Raw genomic sequence first — 26,017 nt, forward strand, 5'->3', positions numbered from 1 at the left:
GTAGTTCACAGTCAGGAGGCAGTTCAGGCCCGTAGTGACGGGACCTGGAGAAGATGTAGAGGCCAGGAAGGTCCTGTCACAACACAGACTCCGCTGACTGGGTCCTGCTTCTGGGCTCTGCGCTGGGGAAGGAGGTGGTACCGGCCGGGCGGACCCCGCATCCTCCCCGCGGGCCGGGCTGAGGCCGGGACTCAGGCTGCCGCGCCTCCCGCGAGACCCGGTCCTTCGAGGCCCCGCCCCCGGGCCCGGCGCAAAGCAGGACGGGACAGCAAGATGGAAGCTCTCATTTGAGCGCCTGGTCTGGGTGGGTAACCTCACGCTTGCTGGACTCTCTTGCGTTTCTCGGGAGCAGGCGGAGAGGGAATGAGAAGCTGCGGAGGCGGCGGAGTCCCCGTGACCGACTCTGCTGTTGCCCCGGGGGCGCAGCCGGGCCGCCGCGCCTGACGCGTCCCGAGTCCCTCAGGTGAGGCCGGGCGGCGGCGGTGCTGGTCTCCGCGTGTCGCGCGGGGCCCCGGCGGCGTGGCCTGGGGGCCGGGCTCTGTGGCGCCCCTTCTCCCCGCGCCGCCCCTCGGCCCCCTTCCCAGCGGGACGCGGTGTCCGCCCCTCGGCCGCGCTGTGTGGGGCCCAGGCTCCGCCGGCGGATCTCCCGCCCCCCGAGGGCCCTGGAAGCGGCCCTTTCGCCCAGACTCGGACCCGGCGCCTCTGTGTGCACTCGGGTTCCTCCGGAGCCGCCTCGCGGTGCCTCCGGCACGTAGTTCTTGCTCCAGGAAGCGAGGCCGATGTCTCCGTGTCAGCGCATCAGTTTAATGCGGTACTTGCACAGGTGCCCTGGGAATGAAAACACAAGTAGGGGGCTGTAAGAGCACTAAACCTATTAACACAAAGCGGTAATTGTACTTTCCAGATAATTCTATGATTACTAATTCTGTGACTTCCTCTCAAAGTTTGAATATGCTGGTTATCCCTTTGACTAGAATATAGGAAGACCAGCTGGATTTTGTGTTTTTGTACAAGTTTTATAAGGCACTGTCTCAGTCATGTCCCATGTTTAAGTGTTCTCAAAACTGGCCTATCAGAAGGAGGTAAAAAGTGTCACGAATGTGACACAACCGTTCTCCCAGGAATACACTTAATTCACAGCAAAAATAAACGCAACTCTAGAGTTGCTGCCTGGCAACCTGAGGCCCACAGATATTTCAGCCAAGAAAGCTGTGGTGCCAAAAAGACCTCAGGGAAGAAACGAAGTAAAATTAAACTGTTTGTGTTGTAAATGCCTTTTCAAACACTGTGTTTAAAGGTTGTCTAGTGCTGACATGAATGTTTGTTTCGATTTCTGTACTTGAGGGTTGCAGCTTAACCATGATGCCACTAAACCCATTTTCGTGTAATCGTTGTCTCCGAAACAGCTGGCGTCCTCCTTCTATGCCGCATTATACAGTGTCCGAATTGGACTGGCTGTCAGTTACTGTTTGTAGAAATGTTCTGGAAGTAGTGGGGAGCGGGTCATGTTTCCACCCACAGCTCATCCACTTCTTTGTAGCAAGAAGCTAAATAGATTATGTTAATTCAAAGCTAGAACTGTTAAATTTGCAAACAAGTCTGATTGACTCATGTCCACACTTATTTTATTCATGCCTTGTCTTTTGGGTTTGGACCAGAAATTGGAATAGATTGCAATTATATGTTTAAAATGAATTGGGGCTCAAAATTTCTGATCACATTTGGTAGTTTTTTAAAGCAGTAACTAGTTCAACTTTTTTTTTTAACATTTTATTTTATTTATTTTTTTCTTTTCTTTTTTTTATTAAATTATTATATGTGTACATATTTTAACATTGCCTCCCCCCCCCCCCCCCATACATACCCTCCTTCCCCAGAGTTTTGTGTCTATTGGTTGTACTTATATGCATGTATACAAGTCCTTCGGTTGATCTCTTATCTCCCCCAGATCTCCCTACCCTCCCCACTTTAATTTGACAGTCTGCTTGTTGCTTTACTGTCTTTATATCTGACTTTTGGTTCATCAGTTTATAATGTTCTTTAATATCTATAAATGAGTGAGGTCATGTGGTATTTCTCTTTCATTGACTGGCTTATTTCACTCAGCATGATTTTCTCTAATTCTATCCAGGTTGCTGCAAATGATGAGATTTCCTTATTTTTTATGGCAGCATAGTATTCTATTGTGTAGATGTACCATAGTTTTTTGATCCAATCATCTGCTGACAGGCACCTAGGCTGTTTCCAGATTCTAGCTATTATAGATTGTGCTGCTATGAACATAGGGGTGCATATATCCTTTCTGATTGGTGTTTCTAGTTTCTTGGGATATATTCCTAGGAGTGGGATTACTGGGTCAAATGGGAGTTCCATTTTCAGTTTTTTGAGGAAACTCCATACTGTTCTCCACAGTGGTTGCACCAGTCTGCATTCCCACCAGCAGTGCACAAGGGTTCCTTTTTCTCTGCAACCTCGCCAACACTTGTCGTTTGTTGATTTGTTGATGCTGGCTATTCTGACAGGTGTGGAATGGTACCGCATTGTTGTTTTGATTTGCATCTCTCAGTAGTTCAACTTTTGATGAATTAAAAGTAATATGTTGTTTTTGTTTGTTTCATTTCAATATGCAGTGATCTGTTAGATGTGCTTTTTAAATGAGGTGTCAGCACCTGAACAGAAAATGCCCTTAAATGTTTAGAGCCTTTTACTATAGAGTAAAACTTGTCTAAATACTTAAAATATGAAATGTAGAGAAATTAGTGTGTAGTAGTAGGAAACGTAGGATAGTTATAGTGGGACATAAGTGCTTGTCTCAACCCAATAGATTCCTACCTGTCTATTGATTCACCTGCACTAAAATGTAGCTGTAATGTTAATTATGTAATGACTAGAGGCCCGGTGCACGAAATTCGTGCAAGGGGCTTGGTTTTCCTAGCCCCTTGCAGCCTCTGCTGGCCCTCGAAGCCCGATCCGGAATGTCTTTCAGCTGTTAGTTCTAATTTAGCATATTAGCTGTTTATTACAGTGTAAGGTAAGTATAAAATGATAACTGTAATTATCTGAAAGAGTCAGATCTGGAATGCCCTTTAATGTTATGATTACTTGTACACCTACAATGTGATAGAATTGTGTGACACTCCCCTAAAGATTAATGGCTCTTCTGGAAACTTTTATGATAATTTTCTTCTGGCTTTGACTCCAAACAGCTGACCAGAATGTGTTTGAATCCATACAGAAATAATGTTGATATCTGAAACCCATGTCGAACTTCTATGAAGAAAGGGCAACAATGATTGCAGCTGGGGATTTGCAGGAATTTGTTCCTTTCGGTCGAGACCACTGCAAACACCACCCTAATGCTTTGAACCTTCAACTTCGGCAGCTGCAGCCAGCCTCTGAGTTATGGTCGTCTGATGGTGCCGCTGGCTTGGTGGGATCCCTGCAGGAGGTTACAATCCACGAAAAACAGAAGGTTTTATTAAGATTCTCTGTTTTTGAAATATAGAGAGATGCGATCTACTTGTAATTTACGGTTACCCAGATACAACTGAGAAATGAGTATGATGCTACTTCTAGGGTACAAGTTAAGATTTGGTAATTTTAATCAAGCTTCAAAATAATGACCTTATTGCATTATAATGTCATGGCTGTTTATTTAGACATATAACTCAGGGATTTATAATGAAACTCACTATGATTATGGTCCATTTGAAACCTCTTCACTTAGTATGTGGAGACATGAGAAGTAAGTGCATGTTAAATAGTCAGTCTTTCTCATTCCAAAATTTCAGGGCCGGGATGTTTGTAATTAGAAATATAAACCTTTCTCTGCCTGTTTTGACTGTTGGGACAAGGGCAGGAAGGTGAATGTATTTGCAGTTGTGAAGCAGGGAAATCTGAAGGGTGATAAGCTCCCCCAGCACTTCATGTGCATCTTACTGCCCCCTCTGTATCACGCCCTTCCTCCACCCCTCCCCCACATATCCTTAATGTATCTTTTTAGTCTCCCAAGAATGTTGGTTTAGTTTTTGGATATATAGGAAAGGTATAATTTTTGTTTGTTTATGTTTTTATAATATGGTAATATAATGTAAAACAATATAGAGAATTCTTGAATAAGTTCTCATTTATGAAATCAACCTAAGAGTTGGGCTTGGACTGAATCTTACTCCACAGGCAAAGGGAGAGTAGGAGACTTGTATCTGGATTGCTGTTCAATTTTAATTAATAAATCTTGCTCCATAATGTTGAAAAAGAAAAAAATGGCACTTAAACAAGTCTTTTATATATAAATTTTTAAGGAAAGCTGGCAGTTAAGGAGAGGCGGAAGTAAAATTGGAGAAGTGGATTATGACGAGGAACTCTATGTGGCTGGAAATATGGTGATCTGGAGCAAAGGAAGCAAAAGCCAGGCATTGGCTGTTTACAAGGCCTTTACAGTTGATAGTCCTGTTCAACAGGTGAGTTGATTTGAATTTTAGTATTTGATTGACTGTGGAATAATTTTTTAAAAAACAAAGCTCTTGCCTTAATATTTAACAGAAACGATAAAAACATAGTATAATGATCCTAGTAGCTGTGTATATGTTTTAACATGTGAAGATAATGGTAGGAAAATAAACATTTCATTTATTTTCTATATCAGTTTTATACCATCCTTTTTCAATTTGTTGGTAATGTTTAAACACTTGAGTAATTCAATCAATTATTGTCAATAAAATTTATAATATTTTAAGGGTACAAGAATATATTAGCACATCTATATGTGCTAATATAAATATATTTGATTGCAGAATGTTAAATAAATAAAAATCAGATTCATGGTAATACTCAGAGAGTAAGGGAAAGGAAAATAAATCTAATTTGTTGTCATTGCACTTGGCTATGACGCCTAATTCTTCTAAAAATTAGTAATTAAAGGGACAGAATCATGCATTTGCCCTGCCTTTTTAGGAGCTTTCTGGTTCATCTCTAGTTAATGAAGGAAAACTTTTATTTAAAGAAGAATACCACCTAATAAATACAGAAGGAATGGTAGAATTTGAAAATCACTATTCTGTATAAACCTCTGATTCAGACAAGGATTGTGAATAGATAGTAATGCCATTGCATGAAAGGTATTTAGCATGGCACCAAGGTGTCACCCAAAGTAAAGAAACAAATGCATCTCTACTCTGAAGCTGCTTGTTGTCTCCTCCTCAATAACCCGGTGGGTTTACCATCACTGATAGGGGACAAAGGACTCTTTTATCCCTACAGGTATAATGTAGCATGGAGACATGATGTCATCTACCGTATTTTTCGGACCATAAGACGCACTTTTTCCCCCCCAGAAGTAGGGGGAAAAAGTCCCTGCTTCTTATGGTCCAAATATAGCCTACACATATACTTTAAAAAAAAAAGTTTTTTTACTTGCCCGGCTCTGTGTGGTCTCTGTGTGCTTGCCCGGCTCTAAAATGGTTCTAAATGCTGCTGTTTACTTTACAGGGTTGATTACATGTGTTTATGACTGTGATGTTGGGTTTTAATACACATAAAATATTTTAGGACACTATTTGTTTCAGAATTTTTTTTTCTTCATTTCCCTTCTCTAAAAACTGGTGCGTCTTATGGTCCGGAGCGTCTTATGGTCTGAAAAATATGGTACTTAGTTTTCTTCCCCCAAATATTTGACATGAATATGTAGACCTAACTTACAGTTACAGGAAGTATGGGAACTAGAGGATCAGTTTGTAAAATGAGATGAGGAATAGGTGGAAGTATGGATGAAACAAGATTAACCAGAAGTTGAGAATTTTTGAAGCTGGCTGATGGGGATGCATTATATTACTCTTTTTATTTTGTATATACCTATTTGAGTTTTTCTATAATAAAAAAAATTTAAAGAAAAAACCACTATGAGGAATAATTAGACAAATGCAGAATATGGGACAGTCTACATTGTGGTCTCTTTAAAGAGTTGGTCATGTGAGAGAAAAAAAAATGGTGGGACCTGTTCTAGATTAAAAGAGACTAAAGGGACATCACCAAATGCAATATTTTATTTTTGCACCTTGTTGAATGAACTTTGATTGAATCCTGACTCTAGAAAATTGGCCAAAAAAGACATTTTGGGGAAAAATTTGAAGAATTGCAAATGAATTGAATATTAGGTGATGTTAGAATATTTTTTTTTCCTTAGGCAAGATGATGGTTTTGTGGTGTAGAGGAAAAAAATCTTTATTTTTGGGGAAATGCATGATGAAGTGTGTGGAGGTGATGTGTCATGATGTGGGCATTTTCAGGTAGTCGGTACCCCCACAACCCAAATCTCCCCCATACACATAAGCAAATATGGCATAATCTTAACAGCTGTTTGATTTAGATGAAATGGGTGTTTACTGTACTATTTCAGCTTTTCCTACTGAAAATTTTTAGAATAAAAAGTTTTTGGGAAAAAGTATATTTATAGTAGTTGAGTTAATTGTTGTGACAAGATATTTCAAGGCTTGTTGACTAATGTTAAGTTCCTTATTGATAAACACTGAATTCTTGGAACCTGGACACTGCTTTCCACCATTAACTCTTTCCTGATGAACATTGTACTCTTTCTAACAATATATTGGGAAGGGATAACCTGAATTACTCCTAAATATGAGGGCATGTGTAAAAGCATTTCTGTCCAGGAGTGTTGAAGCCAGTGATCAGTTTGATTATATTTCCCCCCATGTAACCATATGATTAGTTCTGAAAAGTGGCATGATGATATCCAACTAGTGCTTTACTTCTGTTTCCATCTTAAATTCTCCAAGGAATGATTGTTTACTAGATTTCATGGATGTGCATTAGATGTATTGTCTCTTTTATCTCCTTTATCTTAGGTCATTTATAAGTAGAATAAGATTTGTAATTTCAGTCCTTTTGATCTTGAAAACATATTATTTAGTCTTCTTGTTAGTATGGAGAAAGATAATTTTATATTTTGGTTAAGAAACAATACCAGGTGCATGTGACTCAGATTTAGTTGATCCCTTCCTTCATTCTGCAAGTGTTTAGCATCCCTGTTTCAGATAGGGTGCTGGGCATTAGGGCGACAAAGATGGATATTTGTTGTTTGCCATCGAAGAACTCATACTGTTAAGGATGAACAAATAAACAGATAACTAAAATGCTGTATGCAGATAAACTGAAGTGCCATATACCAGCTGAGTCCACAGTGTGGTGAAGCCAGGGGGAGTGGCTCTGTAAGGAGGATTTCTCAAAGAAGTTAGTTGCTGATTGAACTGGAAGTTGGAGAAAGCTAGGTGGAGGGAATCACAGCCAAAAGAGATGGAACACACAATGTTTTCTAAGTTCAGAATGGATGTACATTGGGTGTGGAGAGATGCTTCCAGGGGCGGAGTGGATCCAAACTGAAGGGCCTTGTTTGTACCTGGAAGCTTGGATTTTAAACTTTCTGCAGAAGGAGCCCGCCAAGGACATTAAAATGGAAAGTATATCTTAAGTTCTGTATTTTGAGAGGATAATACTTTGGTGACAGTATGTAGGATTGGCTGGAGAGTAGAGAGACTGTTGTCAGGGATACTGTTTTGTGATAGTTCAGGGGAGAAAGATTGGTGCCATAAGAGAGAAGACAGAGCTGAGGGACATGTGCAGGGGACTAGGGATGTCTGTGACATCAGGAGTAAGAGAGAGTGAAAATACTATGCTTTCAGAGACAGGGAGGATGGGATTTCATGAAAGGAAGCTGAGACTTAGCGTAGATGTTTCAGGTGGTCTCTAATGCCTGTTTTTCCTCTCTCAACAACAGAGTGAACAATTCAATTTATAACTGGGCAGAGGGCTTGAGCAGACAGTTCTCTAAAGAAGAAATGCCCATGACCGATGAGCACATGAAACAGTGCTCAGCATCTTTAATCATTATGCAAATGCTAATCAAAACTACAATGAGATACCTACTAGGATGGCTGTTATTTTAAAAAAATATCAAGTATTGGTGAGGATTTTGAAACGAACCCTGTACATTGCTGGTGATGGAGTAAAAAAAGCCTCTGGGAGACAATTTGGTTGTTACTCAAAATGTTATTAAACCTAGGATCATTATGTGATCCAGCAATTCCCTTGTGGGTATCTTAGCTAATAATAGAGAAACATGTAAACTGACCATACTTCGCTACGCCCACAGCCAATCAGAGTGAGTATGCAAATTAACTCAACAAAGATGGCAGTTGATTTATATACATATCTGGGTCCCGGGAACCTCCTTGACACCCAGGTCACTCCCAGCTGGCCATTAGGCAGAGGCTTTAGGCTTGATTGGAGGTTCTGGGGGGGAGAGGAGAACCCCTTCCCAGTCCTAAAGCCTGGAAGGCTTTAGGCTTGGAGGGGCAGGGCAGGGCGGAGCGGGGGGGTGGGGTGGTGGTGGTGGTGGGGAATCAATGGAAACATATCCTCCAGTGAGGATAAAAAGAAAAAGAAAGAAATGTCATATCCTATGAAAGAAACATGAAAATGCTTAAAGAAAGTTGTCATATTTTCATGGTGAAGGGACTGGAGTCTGTGTTGATGAAAATACCTTGGCGGCTGAGGTGACTGGTAGTGGCTGCAGCAGTGGGGTGATGGGGCTCGTGCCTTCCGCTGATCAGCTTGGTCACCTCCCACAAAGGGAGGCCTTACTGGGGCTTAAGTCCTTCCTAACGGGGAGCGGGCCTAAGCCATCAGAGTAGGACATCCCCTGAGGGCTCCCAGTATGGGAGAGGGGGCAGGCTGGGCAGAGAGACCCCTCCCCAGAGCATGAATGTTGTGCACCGGGCCCCTTGTATATACATAAAAGAATTTAATGTAGGAACTTAGATAGTGTTCATAGCAGCATTATTCACAGTAGTCAAAATTGGAAATAGTCCAAGTCTGTGAGGACAGGTGACTGGATAAATAATATGTGGTATATGTCTACAATGAAATACTATTCAGCCTTTAAGAGAAGGACATTGTGACATATTACACATGGATGAACCTTAAGGACATTATGCCAGATACAACAACAAATACTGTGTGATTTCACCTTTATGAGGTACTTTGCTTTGAGTAGGCAAATTCATAAAGACAGCAAGCATTAGAATGTTAGATATATAGAATGTTAAGCTGGGGGAGGGAGGGATGGGGAGTTATTGTTGAATTGGCAGTTTCTGTTTGGGATAATGAAAAAGTTTTAGAAATAGATAGTAGTAAGGTTGTACAACTTTGTGAATGTACTTAATGCTACTAAATTTGTACACCTCAAAATGGTTAAAATGGTAAATTTTATGTTATGTATATTCAACCACAATTAAAAAAAAATCCATAAAATGCCGTTAAGTGATTTCATTAAGTGATTGTCAGGCCTGCCAGGAAAGCGGAATGGCATCCTAGTTTATATTTTGTAAGGTAAAAGGGAAACATTAGTTTTTCCAAAGATTTTTCTGAAGTGCCTCTAGGAATGTCTAAGAATGATAAGATTGTTAAGTAAATCTGTAGGTTATAAAATAGCTCTTCTGATAATCTTTAGTTTTATATAGTATACTATTGTCCCTGTGCACTAAATTCATGCACATTAAAAGGGAATTAATTAGAGGAAATATTTTAATATTGCTATTTGCCCTTTCTTTATAATAGAAGTGTCAGAGATGAAAGAATTAGTAAAATGTATATGAAAATCTTCCTCCTATCAGAGTCTGGGGCACACTATGGGAACCAGAGTCAAGTCTCTGCCCAACCATGTGTGCCTCAGAATTGCATGAGGCCTAGACCTGGCCGGCCCCACCCCCATTGGGATAGATCCAGACCCAGCCGGCCCCAACCCCGTCAAGCCCCACCAGATGGGGGGTGTAGCCTCAGGTTGCTTGGCCCGGGGTGGGGGCAACCTGAGGTCACTGTCAAACCCTGCTGGGCTGGGGGTACATGGCCTGAGGTCCCTATCAAGCCCGTTGGGCAGGGGTGTGACCTTGGGTCTCCTGGCCCAACGCAGCGGTGAGGGGCACATCCTGAGGTTGCCCATCAAGCTCTGTCGGTTGGGGGGATGCAGCCTGAGGTCCCCCAGCCTGGTGCCAAGGCGGAGGCATGGCCTGAGGTCTCCTGTCTAGTCCCACCAGGCAGGGGCGCAGCCTCAGGTCCCCTGTCCTGGTCCCTGCTGATTGCTTGTTCAGGCTCATTATAGTAACTTGGCCTCTGCTGTGGGCCCAACCATCTTATGTTATGGGATCCCTGTCTCCACTGTGGGTGCAGCCATCTTGTTATGGTGTGACTATCAATTTGCATATTCCCTCTTTATTAGATAGGATAGGGTCTAATACAGGTAAAGCTGCTGTCTGAGATCACTTTTGTGGCAAGGGTTCTATCGAATAGATTTTTTAAATTTTTGTCTTCCCTTGTCATAAAATTTATTTGCACACATAGTTTATCTTTCCTTATAATATTTATCATTAGTCTAATCTTATTTTATCTTACTCTTTTGTTCTCATGATGCATATTTTGAGCTGATGAGACAGGTGTTATGTAGATGTAATTATTATGTAGATATCATTTGTTAACAGGCTATTGTTTTGATATAATTTTCTTAGGTAAGCATTTTGTTTTAATTTTAGGCATTGTGGTGTGACTTCATTATATCACAGGATAAGTCTGAAAAAGTCTACAGTAAGTTTCTAGAAATTTTATTGCACTTTTTTATTCCAAAGGTATACCTCATTTTTTTTTCTTCAAAATAAGTAGCCACTAATAATAGTGGTTTTGCTTAAGTATTTTTTTTTTAAATCTTGTTCATTAAAGAATTTGTGTTATTGGGAATTGTAATTTTGATAGTTGGGATTTTTTTTCTGGAAAAAAGCATACATGTTGTTATATCTTTTTTGCAGGTAGCGCTGAAGTAGAAAAATGTATATGTATATTGCAAAGCTCATGCATCAACATGCATAGCATAGAAGGAAAGGATTACATAGCTTCTTTACCTTTTCAGGTAAACTTGAGTGTTTCCATTTGTGTTTGGTTGGAGAATACTTTTTAGTTAATTCGTTTCAGAAGTATTACTACTTTTATATCTTATAGTTACAAAGGATGTTATTTTTACTCAAAATAACTAAGCAGCTTTAGTGACTTACCATTTTTCCATTCTTTGCATAAAAAGTAATTTAGTGGAGTGAATATGCAGTCTTTTCTGAGTTTTTGTGTTTTGAAGTGATACACAGGAAATAATTTTGATTATAGTAATCATATGATAATATTAATCTTTTCCCTATTTCTCTTCATCACATTAAAGTTTTATCACATTGTAGCTTTGCTACTGATATATGCAACCCCTGGCAGAAAATTGGGTTGAATATTTCCTTAGATTTGATTTTGTCTTATACATGCTTATTAGAATTACTTCTTAAAAATATTATAGTTAATGCTCATTTTATTTACTTATTTTTAAAATATATTTTTATTATTGATTTCCTAGAGAAAGGGAGAGGGAGAGATAGAAACATCAATGATGAGAGAGAATCATTGATCGGCTGCTCCTGCGCACCTCCTGCTGTGGATCAAGCCCACAAACATGGCTTGTGCCCTTGACTGGATTCGAACCTGAGACCCTTCAGGCTGATGCTCTATCCACTGAGCCAAACCAGCCAAAGCAATTATGTTATTTTGTAAAGCTCTTATTAAATTAGAAGAACATCTAATTTTCTATATTGTTTTCTGAAACCATGTTATAAAGAGTAGTTTCCTTTACTTCTGTTTTCCCCACCCTTTTATTGGCAGGTTGCTAACGTTTGGCCCACCAAATATGGATTGTTGTTTGAACGAAGCACTTCTTCACATGAGGTACCTCCAGGTCCACCCAGGTATCCAGTTTACTCAGTTCAGAATATTATTACGAGCACTTTTTTGTGTTGGTTCTGAGGTGAAATGTTTCCCTGTGAGTTTGGGATGACGATGATTTCCATGTCGGCATAGATTTATGCCACTTTCATCTCAGTGATGGGCACTCCTGAGTCTACTCCTCCCTATAGTTCCTCTCCCAGTCCCCCATGTTGTAAAATCGAACAAGCATAAGATTTAAAGATAACAGTACTCAACTCTTAGCTCTGCCATCTTTTTATTGTGCTTCTTTGGGCAAATCATTGGAGCTTCTTGGCTTTAGTTTTATTATTTGTTATAGAAATACTCTAGTTTACCTCTTAGGATTTATGCAGGATTAAGTGAGCTAATGTATATAACCTGTTTTTGTTGTTGTTAATCCTTACGTGAGAATTTTTTCCATTGTTTTTCAGAGAGAGTGGAAGGGAGAGAGGGAGGAAGGGAGGAGCGACAGAGAGAGAGAGAAAAAGAGAAGGGGGAAAGGGGAGGGAGAGAGGGAGATAGAGAACAAAACATCAGTGTGTCTCTTGCACATCGACTGGTTGCCTCCTGCACATGCCCCAACTGGGGGTGAGGAGTAAACCTGCAACTAAGGTACATGCCCTTGACTGTGAATCAAACCCGAGACCTTTTGATGTATAGCCTGACGCTCTATCTATTGAGCAATACTGGCCAGGGCCAAAGTATCTAACCTTTGACATGACTTAGTATGTATTAGAAGCACAAGAAATGGTAGGTGCTTGTTGATGGTGTATTTACCTGTCTCTGAATGAATCAGTTATGAGCTCACGAAGGGCAGGGACGTACAGTACTTTTTTATCACAGTGTGGTGCAATTAGTTGATACTTTGCTTTTAGTAAATGGTTTAGAGATTTTAATCTCTGTGTTTAGATAGAAGGTCTGTTCCCATCTCCTCTTTAAAACACACAACCTCTTTATTTACGAAGTTTTTCTTTTCAAGTACACTCCTGTGTAAATAGATGTAGGAGACAAAATTTATTTCTTAGCTTCCAAAGACACTGCTAATAACAGTGGTTAAAAAAAATCAGACTGCCTTATGCCATTACCCCATTGTTCTGTAATGTGATGAGTGCTGTTCGCAGATAGTCTCCGGGCTGCATTGATTTTCCTGGGTGTGGGTATGCTTAGAGTCTCTTGCATAACGGATTTCTAGGAATGAAATCAGAGAAACTGAAAAACAGTATGTAAAGAGTTAGAGAGCTTCTTTTGAGAGGATAGGTTTCTAGTTGTTATTGTAATCTAGAGAAGATATTTCTCTGCAAGAATTTGTGCACAAATGGAGTCATCTTGTATAGGTGATTGATTATGTGTTGTTGTTTTTTTAATTACTAGAGAACCTTTACCCACTATGTTCAGCATGCTGCATCCACTAGATGAAATAACTCCACTTGTTTATAAATCTGGAAGTAAGTGTATCTTTTGCATAGTTTTTTTTTTTTTTTTTTTTTTAATTTGAGAGTGGGGAGAAAATAAAGGCTCTTAGAAACTTTAATTTGTTTTACAAAAATAACCTTATTATGAAAATAGTTCATATTAAAGTAAGAAATTCTTGAATACCATTATATTAACTATTTTAATAGCTATTCTTTCCCTAAAAATAGGGCCTGTAAATTGATCAGGATTACTGATAGATTTGCTAATCTATCTGTAGAAGATTCTGGTCTCTGTTCCTTAGTGATTAACAGGTAAATGAATGATACTTAGATGAGCTAAAATTGATTATTTTTTTGAAGAGAAAAATACAGGTTTTTATGCCCTACTGTGTAAATTTTATTTTTATATTTTTTAAAAAATATATTTTTATTGATTTCAGAGAGGAAGGGAGAGAGAGAGAGATAAAAACATCAATGATGAGAAAAAATCATTGATCAGCTGCCTTCTGCAAACCCTACACTGGGTATGGAGCCCACAACCCGAGCATGTGCTCTAAGGGAATTGAACAACTACTGGGCCACGCTAGCCGGGCTGTACTGTGTAAATTTTAATATTTCATTTCCCTGCTCATAACCACCTGATTTACTAGGTCTCAGAACTTTTAATATTTGCTACAGATATTTCTGGATGAGTATTTTAAAATGTTCAATGTGGCCAAACATGACAATCGGTAATTGTGACTAACAAGGATAGAAAGATTAAAAAAATAATAATCACACACACACACACACACACACACACACACAGAGACGTATACACGTGTGTGTGTGTGTGTGTGTGTGTGTGTGTGTGTGTGTGTTTTACTCTTACTTTTAGGATTGTATCCCAAGTATTCTGAAATATCATGAGGTGTTTGTCTTCTGTATCAGGGCTTGGCAAACCATAGCCGGTAAGGCTTAAAAGCTAATAATGGTTTTTACCTTTTTAAAGGATGTAGGGGAAAAAAAGTCCAAAAACGATTATGTAACAGAGTCAGTCATAAAGCCCAAACTAGTTACTCTTTGGTCTTTTACAGAAAAATGTTTGATAATTCTATATTGTAGAATTGGTAACAGTTAACAGACAACATAAATAAACATGTTAGCACCTGTGATTTAATTGTTCGTGGCCATTATTGATCATGTTTTTGAATAATAAGCTCAAGAATTGCTTATTCATAATGTTAACTATCAATATGATATTAAACAATACAAATTGATTTTGATTTTGAAAAGACCTAAGAAGTGTGTGTATATGTATAGGGAAACTAGAAAAAACATCCCCTGATGTATTAATAGTGGCTATTTTGAGATGGTGATAATATGAGTGCTTTTTTTTAAAAAAATAAAATACTTATTTTTATAAAAGAGTTGCATACTTTTATTTTCTAATTTAACTGAAAGGGGATCCATTTAATATGTTGTCAAATAGGGACAGAGAAGTCAATTCTTCCTACTCTCAGAAACTAAACTCTAAGCCTTATTTTGCATGTATAATTAGTAAAGCAGAAACAGGTGTACTCTTCACTGTTTGAATGGTTATTATGAAGGACAAGTTTCATATTGAAGAGAATCAATAAGAAAGTCAAATTTGATAGAATAGTTGAATGAAATTGATGAACAAGTTGGTTATTGGAGGAGTGGACCTTTCACCCATGGCTGATGAATTTAATGGTGGTTCTGCACAAATCTTCACCTTTTAATTGTGTTTATGTGAAATTGAAACTGGAAACTCTCATTTTTAATGTATTCTGAGGAATTTGATGCTAAAGTAAATTTATTAAAAATATAGGGTAATTAATTAATATATTAATGGATTTTGTGCCTTAATTGGTTTTGTTTCTCTTGATCTTTAGGAATTGCAAGGTGTCTTTTTAATAAAGAACAGGTTTGTAAAGTTTATTGTTCAAAACCTCATCATTTCTGTTTTATCTTTCAGGTCTTTTTGGTTCATCACGGGTTCAATACGTTGTAGATCATGCAATGAAAATAGTTTTTATCAGCACTGACCCCTCCATTGTAATGACCTATGACACTGTTCAGTGTCTGCATTCTGTGTGGGTTCTCCGGAAAGTCAAAGCAGAGGTAAGGATAAAGGGTAGTTAATACTGAAATCCTTCACATGCTTTTGTGAAATAGATTGAGCTTCTTAGGGAAAAAGAAAAATGGTGTTCTTAATTCAGATCCACCTGAATTTTCACAAGGAAATTACCCTTTTTATCTAATTATAATCTTTTCTCCCTTCTCATCATTTTGACTTAAAGGAAGAGAATGCTGTTTTAAAATTCTCTGAACAGGGGGGAACTCCTCAGAATGTGGCCCCCAGTAGCTCCCTCACAGCAAACCTCAGAAGCCTCTCCAAAGGAGATTCCCCTGTGACCTCGCCTTTCCAGAATTACTCCTCCATCCACAGCCAGAGCCGCTCCACCTCCTCGCCCAGCCTGCACTCACGCTCTCCTTCCATCTCCAACATGGCAGCTCTAAGGTGGGATCCGCTGTGGGCATTTCCTTATTTTACCAAGATAGATCAAGAGAAACATAACTTTTTTGAAACTTTCTCTTAGCTTTAGGGATTTAAAATTTCAGTTGCCAGTCCTTGGATAGTTTAGGGGAAGACAGCCATTATTCCAGTTGTGTTAGTAAGACTTCCAGGTCTACTGTGTTAACCATTTTTAATGAGTCATATTTGTAGGCTGCCTGTGTTTGTCATAAAAATTAGTTATCTCATTTGTGTTAAGTGGCAGCAATTTGATGAATATTGGTTGCAAAAATATTTTAATGTTATTTTGTCTTAATTCGAATTAGCTTTTGTTTGGTTGTCTTTCTAGCTATTATCTATATTGATATAGTAATGTAGTTTTGTTGGTGTGCATATGTGAGCATACAGGAACATAGTTTAGACCTTTTGAATGATGCAGTTTATTTTTTGAGGTAGAAAGTGAACTGATTTTCAGCTTTAAAAGAAGGAATTCGCCGAGACCGGTTTGGCTCAATGGATAGAGCGTCGGCTTGGGGACTGAAAGGTCCTGGGTTCGATTCCGGTCAAGGGCATGTACCTTGGTTGCGGGCATATCCCCAGTAGGGGGTGTGCAAGAGGCAGCTGGTCGATGACTCTCTCTCATCGATGTTTCTAGCTCTCTATCTCTCTCCCTTCCTCTCTGTACAAAATCAATAAAATATATTGTATATTAAAAAAAAAAGAAGGAATTCTAAGAAGAATTAGAAATCTTTGCAGTATAATAAAACACATTAACATGAAGTAGTTATTTCTTTTTTAAGAAATTGTTTTTATAACTGGGGTTTTGCAATCACTAATGCTCGTTGTACCCAGAAGTTTGGAAAGTGTTGTGGAAAGTGTGTGATACCATCTTGCTTTGTGGTTGTGATGCCCTCTCTCCTCTGTTTTGCAGTCGTGCTCATTCCCCTGCTTCAGGAGTGCACTCTTTCACGGGGGTGCAAAGATTCAACCTTTCAAGCCATAATCAATCTCCAAGGAGACACAGTATTTCTCATTCTCCAGATAGTAATTCGAATAGCTCTTTTCTTGCACCAGAAACAGAGCCAATTGTTCCTGAACTTTGTATTGACCATTTATGGACAGAAGCAATTACTAATATAAGGTTTGGAGTATATGTTTTTATTTTCAAAGAAAAATGTTGCTAAAAGTCTTAGAAGATACTTGTTATTTTGCCTAAACTTTTTAATACAATCAGTTAATAATACTTAGGAAAATGTATAAACACATATTAAGGCCATCTCTGTTTCAGGAGAGGATGTTAATGACATTAAAGTGATCATAAAAATATATATTTTTTTGTCATTTGTTATTTCTTTTTTAAGTTAGTAATAATCTCTCAGATTAGAGGTGTTTGATGGTATAGGGAGAAACAACTAATTTCTGTAGATAAGGAAACAGAATTTTTATAACATTTTTAATGTTTTTCTTTTCATGTTATCTCATTAATTATCCATTTATTCTGCCAATCCCAGTGTATGTGCTAGTGGCTGTGGGTTAGGAGGCAGATTAGTCACTGTCTTTGGCCTCAAAGAGACATGGGAGGATGGTGACACAGGAGACACTCCCTGTCCTGCTGGTAGGGCTTTGGAAAGATGGAGAGGCACAGTGGTCAGAAGGCCTCAGAATAGATGTTTGTAAGGTTGAGCTCGTGATATGCTCAGGAAACTACAGATATACTTACTCTGCTTGTGCCTGGGGGAAGAGAAAGGGCTGAGATAGACAGGTTGCCCTTTAGGGATCTTCCCTTTGATGAGAGTTGTAAGAAGGTGCTTTATATGTGGGTATAAACTCAGGGGAAAGAGCAGATCATAAAACATGGGAGTTATGGGCTTATAAGTGGTGTTTGAGGTACGAGAAAGAGTTGGAATTTAAGGAGTGTGTAGGGGTCAGGTTCCTGGCGGACCTGTGGGTGAGCATGGGGTTGCAGGGAGTCTGGTAATCCTCTGGAACCATGCATAGTAATCATGTGTATGTGTAGTGTGTAGGCTATTTCCTCAGGAGAGAGTTTTCACATTTATTAGCTTCTCAAAGTGGGTCTATGACCTCCAAATAGCTAAAACCTAGGGGTGTAGAATTAGAAAAGGGCTAGGGACTGAAGTTTTGGAAACTTAAACTTTTGGGAGTGAAAATGAAAAGAGAGGAAGCTGCTGCAGAGAGACAAAGCAAGAGGACAGTTGGGAGAAGCAGCAGGAAAGAAATGTCATGGAACACAAGAAAAGAGCCTTTCACTAAGCAAGTGCCAGTATTACCTGGAGCTGGTGAGGTGTGGCCTAAGAGGTACCTGGAGGGCAATGATTTCACCAGTGACCTTGGCTAGAACACTTGGGGAACACTGGTGGAGTGCAGTGGGTGGAGGAAGTAAATGGGGCTGAGGAAATGAACATAGATGAAGAGACTATTTTAAAGAGTTTGCCTTTGAATGACGTTGAGGATACACAACTAGCCATACAGACTCTCTTGGTCAGGGTAGAGTTTTGTTTATGCTGACCTACTTAAAGAAATTAGCCTTGACTGAATACCTCAGTGTGTGTCTCTAAGAAGTAAGGACAATCCCTTACCCATCTGCAATACCATTGTTAACTTAGGCAATTAACAGTAAGTCCATTATATCATTTAATAGTGTGTCTTTGTGTTTTAAGGCTTTTATGTTAATACTAGAGGCCTGGTGCACAAATTCGTGCATAGGAGGGGTCCCTGGCAGGAGGTGGGGGAGAGGGACTGTGAGAGGTTGGCTATGGGAGTGCACTGACCACCAGGGGCAGCTCCTGTGTTGAGCATCTTCCTCCTGGTCAGTGCATGTCATAGCAACCAGTTGACTGGTAGTTTGGTTGTTCAGTCACTTAGGCTTTTATATATAGATGAGAGAGTAGGTTTTAAGGAGCATAACCAAAACAGAAAAAGCATTGAAAATATAGGAGAGAGGAAATGGCGTTGGACAAAACCAGCAAGAAGCACAGATGGAGATTAGTCTGGGGAGAAGGAAGGTGATGCTTATCAGACATAGAGGCAGGGGGTTGAGCAGAAGCCTTACATCCTCTTGTCTCTGAGGCAGAAGGCAAATGCATATTCTTAGAGGGTCATTGGAGGAAAGTAGAGATGGGGATACAGTGTTGAAGTAGCGTCTCTGATATAAAATAAAATAAAATTAAAAATTCCTACTTTTAAAAACCTTCTTGGTAAGTTGAATATTTTGCAGATTCCTGTTTTAAAGATTTCTGATCTTCTGCACCATTCTCGGAAGAAATCTTTGGCAATTAGAGGTGTGGGTTGAAAAAAGTGAGGAAATAGAACCTAATCTGAGAGAGAGCAGAGAGGTATAGGAAAGGGCATGTTATGAAATGTTTGACCCCTTAAAGGGATAGGAATTCAGGTCTACATTACTTTAGTAGTTGGTGACGTGCATATTATGGAAGTAAAAAAATTCATTGATATTGATTAAATTTATTGTGAATTAATAATAAATTTATTTGCTGTGATAGTTACTGTATTAATATATCTATTTCAGAGAGAAAAATTCACAGGCCTCAAAAGTGTTTATTACATCTGACTTATGTGGGCAAAAGTTCTTGTGCTTTTTAGTAGAGTCCCAACTCCAGTTACGGTAAGTGCATATTCCCATTGATAATCTGTGTAAATTAAATGTAGGGCTGCCCTTTCTCCCTCTTTCCCTCCCTCCCTTTCCCCCTTTCTCTCTCCCTCCTTCCCCTTTCTCCCTCCCTCTCTTCTTCCCTCTCTCCCCTCCCTTCCCTCCTTCACTTCCTCCCTCCTTCCCTCTCTCCTCCCTCCCTCCCTCCCTTCTTTCCTTTGAGTAGCTTTATTGCAGTAATTTATATACCATAAAGTTGACATTTTTAAGTATACAATTAAACAATTTTTAGAAAATTTACAGAGTTGGGCAACCATCACCAAAATCCAGTTTTTAAAATTTCTCTAATCTTAAGATCCCTTGTGCATGATTTGTAATCAGTCTCATTCCCATTCCCAGCCTCTGGCATTTGCATCTTTGTGGATTTGCCTTTCCTGGACATTTTATAGAATTGTGCAGAATGTAGCTTTTGTAGCTAGCTTCTTTCACTAGCATAATGTTTGCTAGGACCCACCATGTTGTACTGTATGTGAGTGCTCTAGTCCTTTCTCTGTAGATGCATCAGGTGTGGTTATATTTTTGCATAATATCCATGAGATCAGTACAGGTTATTACATGTGTTAATACTTTGTGTTTTTTTTAAATTTAATCTTCAGCTGCGTAAAGTTTCAAGAGAGTAATGATAAGACCCAGCTCATCTTTGGCTCCATCACCAACATACAGGCAAAGGACGCAGCACCAGTGGAGGTAAATGCAGGCATTTTCTTGAGAACTTGAAAATCATTATGCTTCATAATTTGCACAGACTTTAAAATAAAATGTGTGCCCTTTTTTAGAAGATAGATACCATGCTGGTCCTGGAAAGCAGTGGAAACCTGGTGCTGTACACAGGAGTGGTTCGGGTGAGTCAGAAGCAGCTTTTGGTGCTTTTGTAGGGCTGCCTGCTTAGTTATGATTTTGCATTGTTGCTTTAGTTTGATATTTGATATTTATTCCCATTTGTAGGATTTGGCAGCAGTTTTTGTTTTGTGAGAGTTGAAAATGAAGTTCCCAATTTAGGTTGGTCCTAAGTGGGAGATTGACTCGCTGCATTAGGTAGAGTGGCACTGGGAACCCAGAATAGATGGAGAACCTTCAGTGAGGATCGATAGATACTTGAAAAAAGAGTTAAGCTGAAGTTTTATAAATTGATAGTTTTGAAATTGTACACGAGAAGCTTTGATAATTCTCAGTTTTTATAAAGTTCCATTATATTAAATGTATACTGTATTGGGTGGGTCTTTTATCAGTTGTGAAATTTTATATATGAATAATGTAAATGCTACAAATTTACATTATGAAATTTAAGTACATACACAGTTTGCAGAATAATGACAAGAACATTTGTGTAAGCTATGCTCAGGTTAAGACCGTGGTTGACAAACTCATTAGTCAACAGAGCCAAATATGAACAGTACAATGATTGAAATTTCTTTTGAGAACCAAATATTTTAAACTTAAACTTTTCCTAACGCCACTTCTTCAAAATAGACTCGCTCAGGCCATGGTATTTTGTGGAAGAGCCACACTCAAGGGGCCAAAGAGTTGCCTGTGACTCGAAAGCCACAGTTTGTCGACCACTGGGTTAAGAAATAGGGGCTTGCCAGTATCATCTGCCACCTAGGAGTTCTTTACTGACTGTGTTTTTATCTCCCCAGATAGACACTAGCTTAACTTTTGCCATAAATCAGTCCCTTGTTTTTATTACTTGTTTGCACATGTATCACTAAAGAGTGAATTGTTTCGTTTTTCTTGTTTTTGAATTTTTATGTAAAGGACACCATACCATATACTTTTCTCTGACTTGATAATTTTGCTCAACGTTGTGCTAGTTTTAGATTTATCTATTTTGATGTGAAATTGTTTCCTCATTCACTGTTACATGATATTCCATTGTATGTTGATAGAAACCTTCACTATTTTACCTGTCACTAAGGTTGTTCGTTGTTTCTGCTGTAGTTCTAGTAAACAATAATTAAAAAAAAAATCCTCATACTAGTATATGTCCCCTAGCCTCTATGGCAGGGGTGGGGAACCCTGCCAAGGGCCATTTAGATATTTAGAACATTATCTGAGGGCCATACAAAATGATCAACTTAAAAATTAGTCTGCTCTACTTGGTCAAACATTTAATTAACTCACCCCTATTACCTTGGCGGGGCCAGACCAAATGATTTTGTGGGCCTTATACATCCCTCAGGCTGGATGTTCCCCACGCTTGCTCTAGAGTTTGCATATTCACGTTGGCCATTGTAGGTTGTACCAGTTTATAACATTTGCCCCTACTCTTGGCCTCCAACAGTGTATGAGAGTTCTGAGTAGTACGTACTTTTTACAATGCTGCTAATCCACAGCGTTGTAAAAATTGGTGATTCATTTATAGCCAGGTAAGACTGTAGGTCCACAGTCTCTTTTTTGGGAGAAAGCCCACTTAGTCCTCACAGTTGCAAAGGTGTCTTCAGTCCAGAGGTCACTGAGCACCTGGCTGTGTCAGAGTGTTGCCTGGAGTAGGGCAGGTTTCGTGTAAATGTTTCTGTCCTGCTTGATCACTCTTTTCCTAGCATTTTGGCTAGAAGAGCAAGGATTTCCATAGGGCTCCTTTTGGTCTGCCCCTCATGAGCCTAAGGCCGGGTTATGTAAAGAAATTAAGAAACAGAAACTGGGGAGGGGGCGGAAGGTGGGGTGGGAACCTGGTGGAGGGGGGAAGAAATGAGGAGCCTTTGTAATAATATGAACAATAAAGATTGATTAAAAAAAATAAAAAAAAATAAAAAACAGAAACTGAGGTAATTCATCAGAGCTCATTCCTGGGTCTCAGGTCCTTAGCCAATCAATTTTCTTATCTCATCTTTCAGTCTTCCCTTGCAATCTAAATTTCATGCAGTTTTTTGTTGCTGTAGTAATTAGTGGGAGGAGTAGTATGGAATGTGCTTTCTCCATATTTTCATTAACTATAGATCTCTGATAGCTTGTTAAAAGCATTATATGGCCGAAACCGGTTTAGCTCAGTGGATAGAGCGTTGGCCTGCGGACTGAAAGTTCCAGGTTCTATTCCAGTCAAGAGCATGTACCTTGGTTGCGGACGTGTGCCCAGTAGGGGGCGTGTAAGAGGCAGTTGATTGATGATTCTCATTGATGTTTCTACCGTGTTTTCCCGAAAATAAGACATCCTTTGAAAATAAGACCTAGCGCATGGAAAGATAAGACATCCCCTGAAAATAAGACCTAGCGCAACTTTGGGAGAAAAAATTAATATAAGACACTGTCTTATTTTCGGGGAAACAGGGTAACTATCTCTTTCCCTTCCTCTCTGTAAAAAATCAGTAAAGTATATATTTTTAAAAAGCATTATATGTATACAGGGTGGGACAAAAGTAGGTTTGTAGTTCGTATGGAAAATAATACATAAATTAGTAAATAATAATACAAAAATAAACTTTATTTTGCATACTCACAGCTGTAAACATACTTTTGCCCCATCCTGTATGCATTAGTTTTCATTGTCATTTTTGTTTTTTAATACTATGGATTTTATTTCGGCAACTTTTGTAATTTTATTAATTTTTGGGAAGTTTATTGACATACATATATATATAGTTAAAATTTCTCTTTAGTTTTGAGTATTTTTCTCACTTTCCTGCAAAAAATAATTCTTTTCTCAGTACTGAAGAGAAGGGGTCAGACCAAGAGAAATTATACCAAGATATGTTTAGTTGGATATAGAATTTGATACATTACTAAAATTTTAATTTTCTTTAATTTTTAGTGTTTGAGCATAAAATTTGAAATCCCAAAAGAACATATATATATATTTTACATCCTTTTATTGCTTTAAGGTGGGAAAGGTTTTTATTCCCGGACTTCCTGCTCCTTCCCTGACAATGTCCAATGCGATGCCTCGGCCCAGCACTCCACTTGACAGCGTCAGCACTCCTACACCTCTGAGTAAACTGCTTGGATCCTTGGATGAGGTAAGAAAGGAATCAGGTGTTGTCAAAAATTAATAATTTTAAAGATGTTTGGTCAAGTGTTCTTTCCATGATTACCTTTTCTTCCGTTTTAAAAAATGACAGAATTGGCAGTTTAGCCAATACTTTTAGAATATGAATGTTTCCAAGCACCAATGTCTCAGTCAACATGCATTGACCTTCTGTGTGATGTGGAAGGTACAGTGAAAGGTGCTGCAGAGATGAGAATGAGGTATTCTTTCCCATGTATGGATCTCACTATTTACCTGCATGAAACAGATATAGTGTCTGTGTAATAAATTCTATTTAAAGTAGACTATTAAGACTTAGGATGACATAAAATGTCTTGAGGAGATGTACTAATAAGATACACTGATGGATCAGTGTGGCAAAACCAGCTCTCATGTTGGAGAAGCCCGTCTGAGTAGGGTTTGGCCTGTGAGGATAAGGAGGCTGTCTGCAAGTGGGCAGAGCATTTGGGAAGAGAGGGCTCACAGGGGCACGGGCATGGAGGCAGGAGAGTGCAGATCACGTGTGTGCATGTTCACATCTCCATTTCCTGGTACACAGGCTAAGACTCAACATATCTGAGGGCAGAATGAACCAATATGTATGCAAATACAAGGAATCTCTTGGGATTGTCACGATAACGTTTTTTGAGTGTTTTCTTGTACTAGGCACTGTTCTGTATGTTTTGTATGTATTGACTTGTTTAATTTCTTAGACCAGCTTTATTGGGAAGAAGTTACTGATCCTTACTTTACAAATGGGTACATAGAGATACAAGGAGGTTACTTGTTGGGAGGCATTTGGCTAATAATGGTGGTGCTGGGATTTGCACTCTATTGATAAGCCCTTAATAGAAGAAAGGATGGAAAAGTGGTGTTTATTCTGAATGCAATCACCAGGGCATTACAGTCTTTGAGGGTGAAGTTATGAGTGTTTTGGGATCTATGTTTTAGATAATTTTATCTTGAGATTGAAGATAGACCAGTTAGATTCCAAGTGTGTTGTTTGTGTTAGTTGAAGAGGTGCAAAGGGAGACTGATCTAGGGCAGTACATTGAAAAGAAGGGGAGTGACCCAAGAGGTCTAGAGAGGTGGAAAAGACAGCGCTTATCAGTTGGTTGGATTTGTGTTGTGTTGGGGCAGGTGCTGGGAAAGGAGACTCAGGGTTCTCTGAGCCATCTCGGTGGATTCCCAGGCGGACCCAGTTAGGAAGCCTGAGAAAGGCAGGGTGTGTTTCAGAGACATCTGAGTGCATGTGTTTAGGGGCAATTCAAAGTGCAGGCTGGTGCTACACTTGTGTTGCATAGTGTCTAGGCCCGAGTGTTACTTTTGTTCTTCAGTGAACAAAAGTTTTAAACTTTAATGAGGTCCTATTTGTATTTTTCTTTTGTTGCTCACTAAATATTATTATTTTTTAAACACATGCAGTGTTGAGCTGTTTCTTGTTAAGCCAGACACTTGCAGAACTCGTGGGAGGGGGCTATAGAACTATCAAATTTCTGTATGATTTGGAAGAATTTCTTTTATAACATAAGATGATTCCTAGCTTTCTTGTAATTTCATAAACTTAGGAATGGTTAGTGTCTTAATGGTAGCTGTCACAGTCCAGTCTAACATATTGGCTGATGGCTTTCCCATTTCTAGGACCGGTGGAGCTTGGTTTTGGGGCAGCTATTGGGGTAGAAACTGGAATATAGTATATTCATCTTATACTGGGTTGGCTCTTATTATTGACAACATAGTCACTTACAAATTTCCTGTAAATTGAGTTATAGGAATACAGAAAGGTTGGTGGTCAGGAATATATTTAGAATAGGAAGCATCTGTATGTAATTAATAACCATGATCATTTAAAATTTTTGCTTGCATATCTATAGTTGAGAAAAAATGTTGCTCTTTATCAGACGATCGCCTGTTCTGAAGCATTGCTAAGCAGCTGTCTCAGTTCTTTGCTTGCTCATTGCTTTTCCTTCTCTTTCACCACTTGGACACTCCAATTCTGTCTGCCATGCCTTCCTCACATATAACAGTTACAACGTAGCCCTGTTGGATTGCCAAGAGTGTTGCTGCCTTCTCTTCCTGTAGCCTTGTTTGCTCATCAGTCTAGCCCTATCACCCATGATTTACCTAGAGCAGAATGATTGTAAATCATTATGCACAGTTGTTAGACTAACCTGTTTTCCCCGAAAATAAGACAGTGTCTTATATTAATTTTTGCTCCCAAAGATGTGCTAGGTCTTATTTTCAGGGGATGTCTTATTTTTCCATGAAGAAGAATACGGTACACATCTATTGTTAAATGAAAATAAAGGAAATTTATTACCTGTATACAGTACAGTAGTATGGTAGTTGTCAACACAAACCAGACAAACTGTGAATCCTACTGTATCAAGAATTTACTCATTTATTCAATGACAATCATGTCATCATCTTCTGGAACATCATCATAACAATCCAATTCCTGAATTTCCTGGTGAATTTCTTGTGACTTCATTTCTTTCAGAATCAGTGGACCAAATCTCTCATGTTTAGCCTGGGGGAGGGGGCTTATTTTCGGGGGGATGCCTTATATTTCACTCAGAAGGAAACCTGTAATTAGGTCTTATTTTCGG

General features: G+C 39.1%; 1 protein-coding gene across 10 annotated transcripts in view; it reads left to right on the top strand.

The window, feature by feature from the left end:
* Positions 1–310: 310 nt before the first annotated feature.
* The window catches only part of ANAPC1 (anaphase promoting complex subunit 1), a 92,707-nt gene continuing 67,000 nt past the window's right edge, over positions 311–26,017 (top strand). For 5 of the 10 annotated variants that reach the window (XM_036436026.2, XM_036436028.2, XM_036436031.2 and 2 more), the window contains exons 1-14: positions 311–463; positions 3,236–3,472; positions 4,302–4,460; positions 10,599–10,650; positions 10,869–10,969; positions 11,755–11,837; positions 13,207–13,280; positions 15,226–15,371; positions 15,551–15,771; positions 16,697–16,906; positions 19,310–19,405; positions 20,047–20,137; positions 20,227–20,292; positions 23,266–23,400. In XM_036436026.2, coding sequence (XP_036291919.1) covers positions 3,260–3,472; positions 4,302–4,460; positions 10,599–10,650; positions 10,869–10,969; positions 11,755–11,837; positions 13,207–13,280; positions 15,226–15,371; positions 15,551–15,771; positions 16,697–16,906; positions 19,310–19,405; positions 20,047–20,137; positions 20,227–20,292; positions 23,266–23,400 — 1,647 coding nt within the window. In that variant the 5' untranslated portion in view covers positions 311–463; positions 3,236–3,259. Of the gene's footprint in view, positions 464–501; positions 1,298–3,206; positions 3,473–4,301; positions 4,461–10,598; positions 10,651–10,868; positions 10,970–11,754; positions 11,838–13,206; positions 13,281–15,225; positions 15,372–15,550; positions 15,772–16,696; positions 16,907–19,309; positions 19,406–20,046; positions 20,138–20,226; positions 20,293–23,265; positions 23,401–26,017 lie in introns of those variants that run through there. The other 5 variants (XM_036436027.2, XM_045580988.1, XM_036436030.2 and 2 more) reach the window with 5 other exon arrangements.

Source organism: Pipistrellus kuhlii, unplaced genomic scaffold (genome assembly GCF_014108245.1).
Source record: "Pipistrellus kuhlii isolate mPipKuh1 unplaced genomic scaffold, mPipKuh1.p scaffold_m20_p_13, whole genome shotgun sequence".
Taxonomy (NCBI): Eukaryota; Metazoa; Chordata; class Mammalia; order Chiroptera; family Vespertilionidae; genus Pipistrellus; species Pipistrellus kuhlii.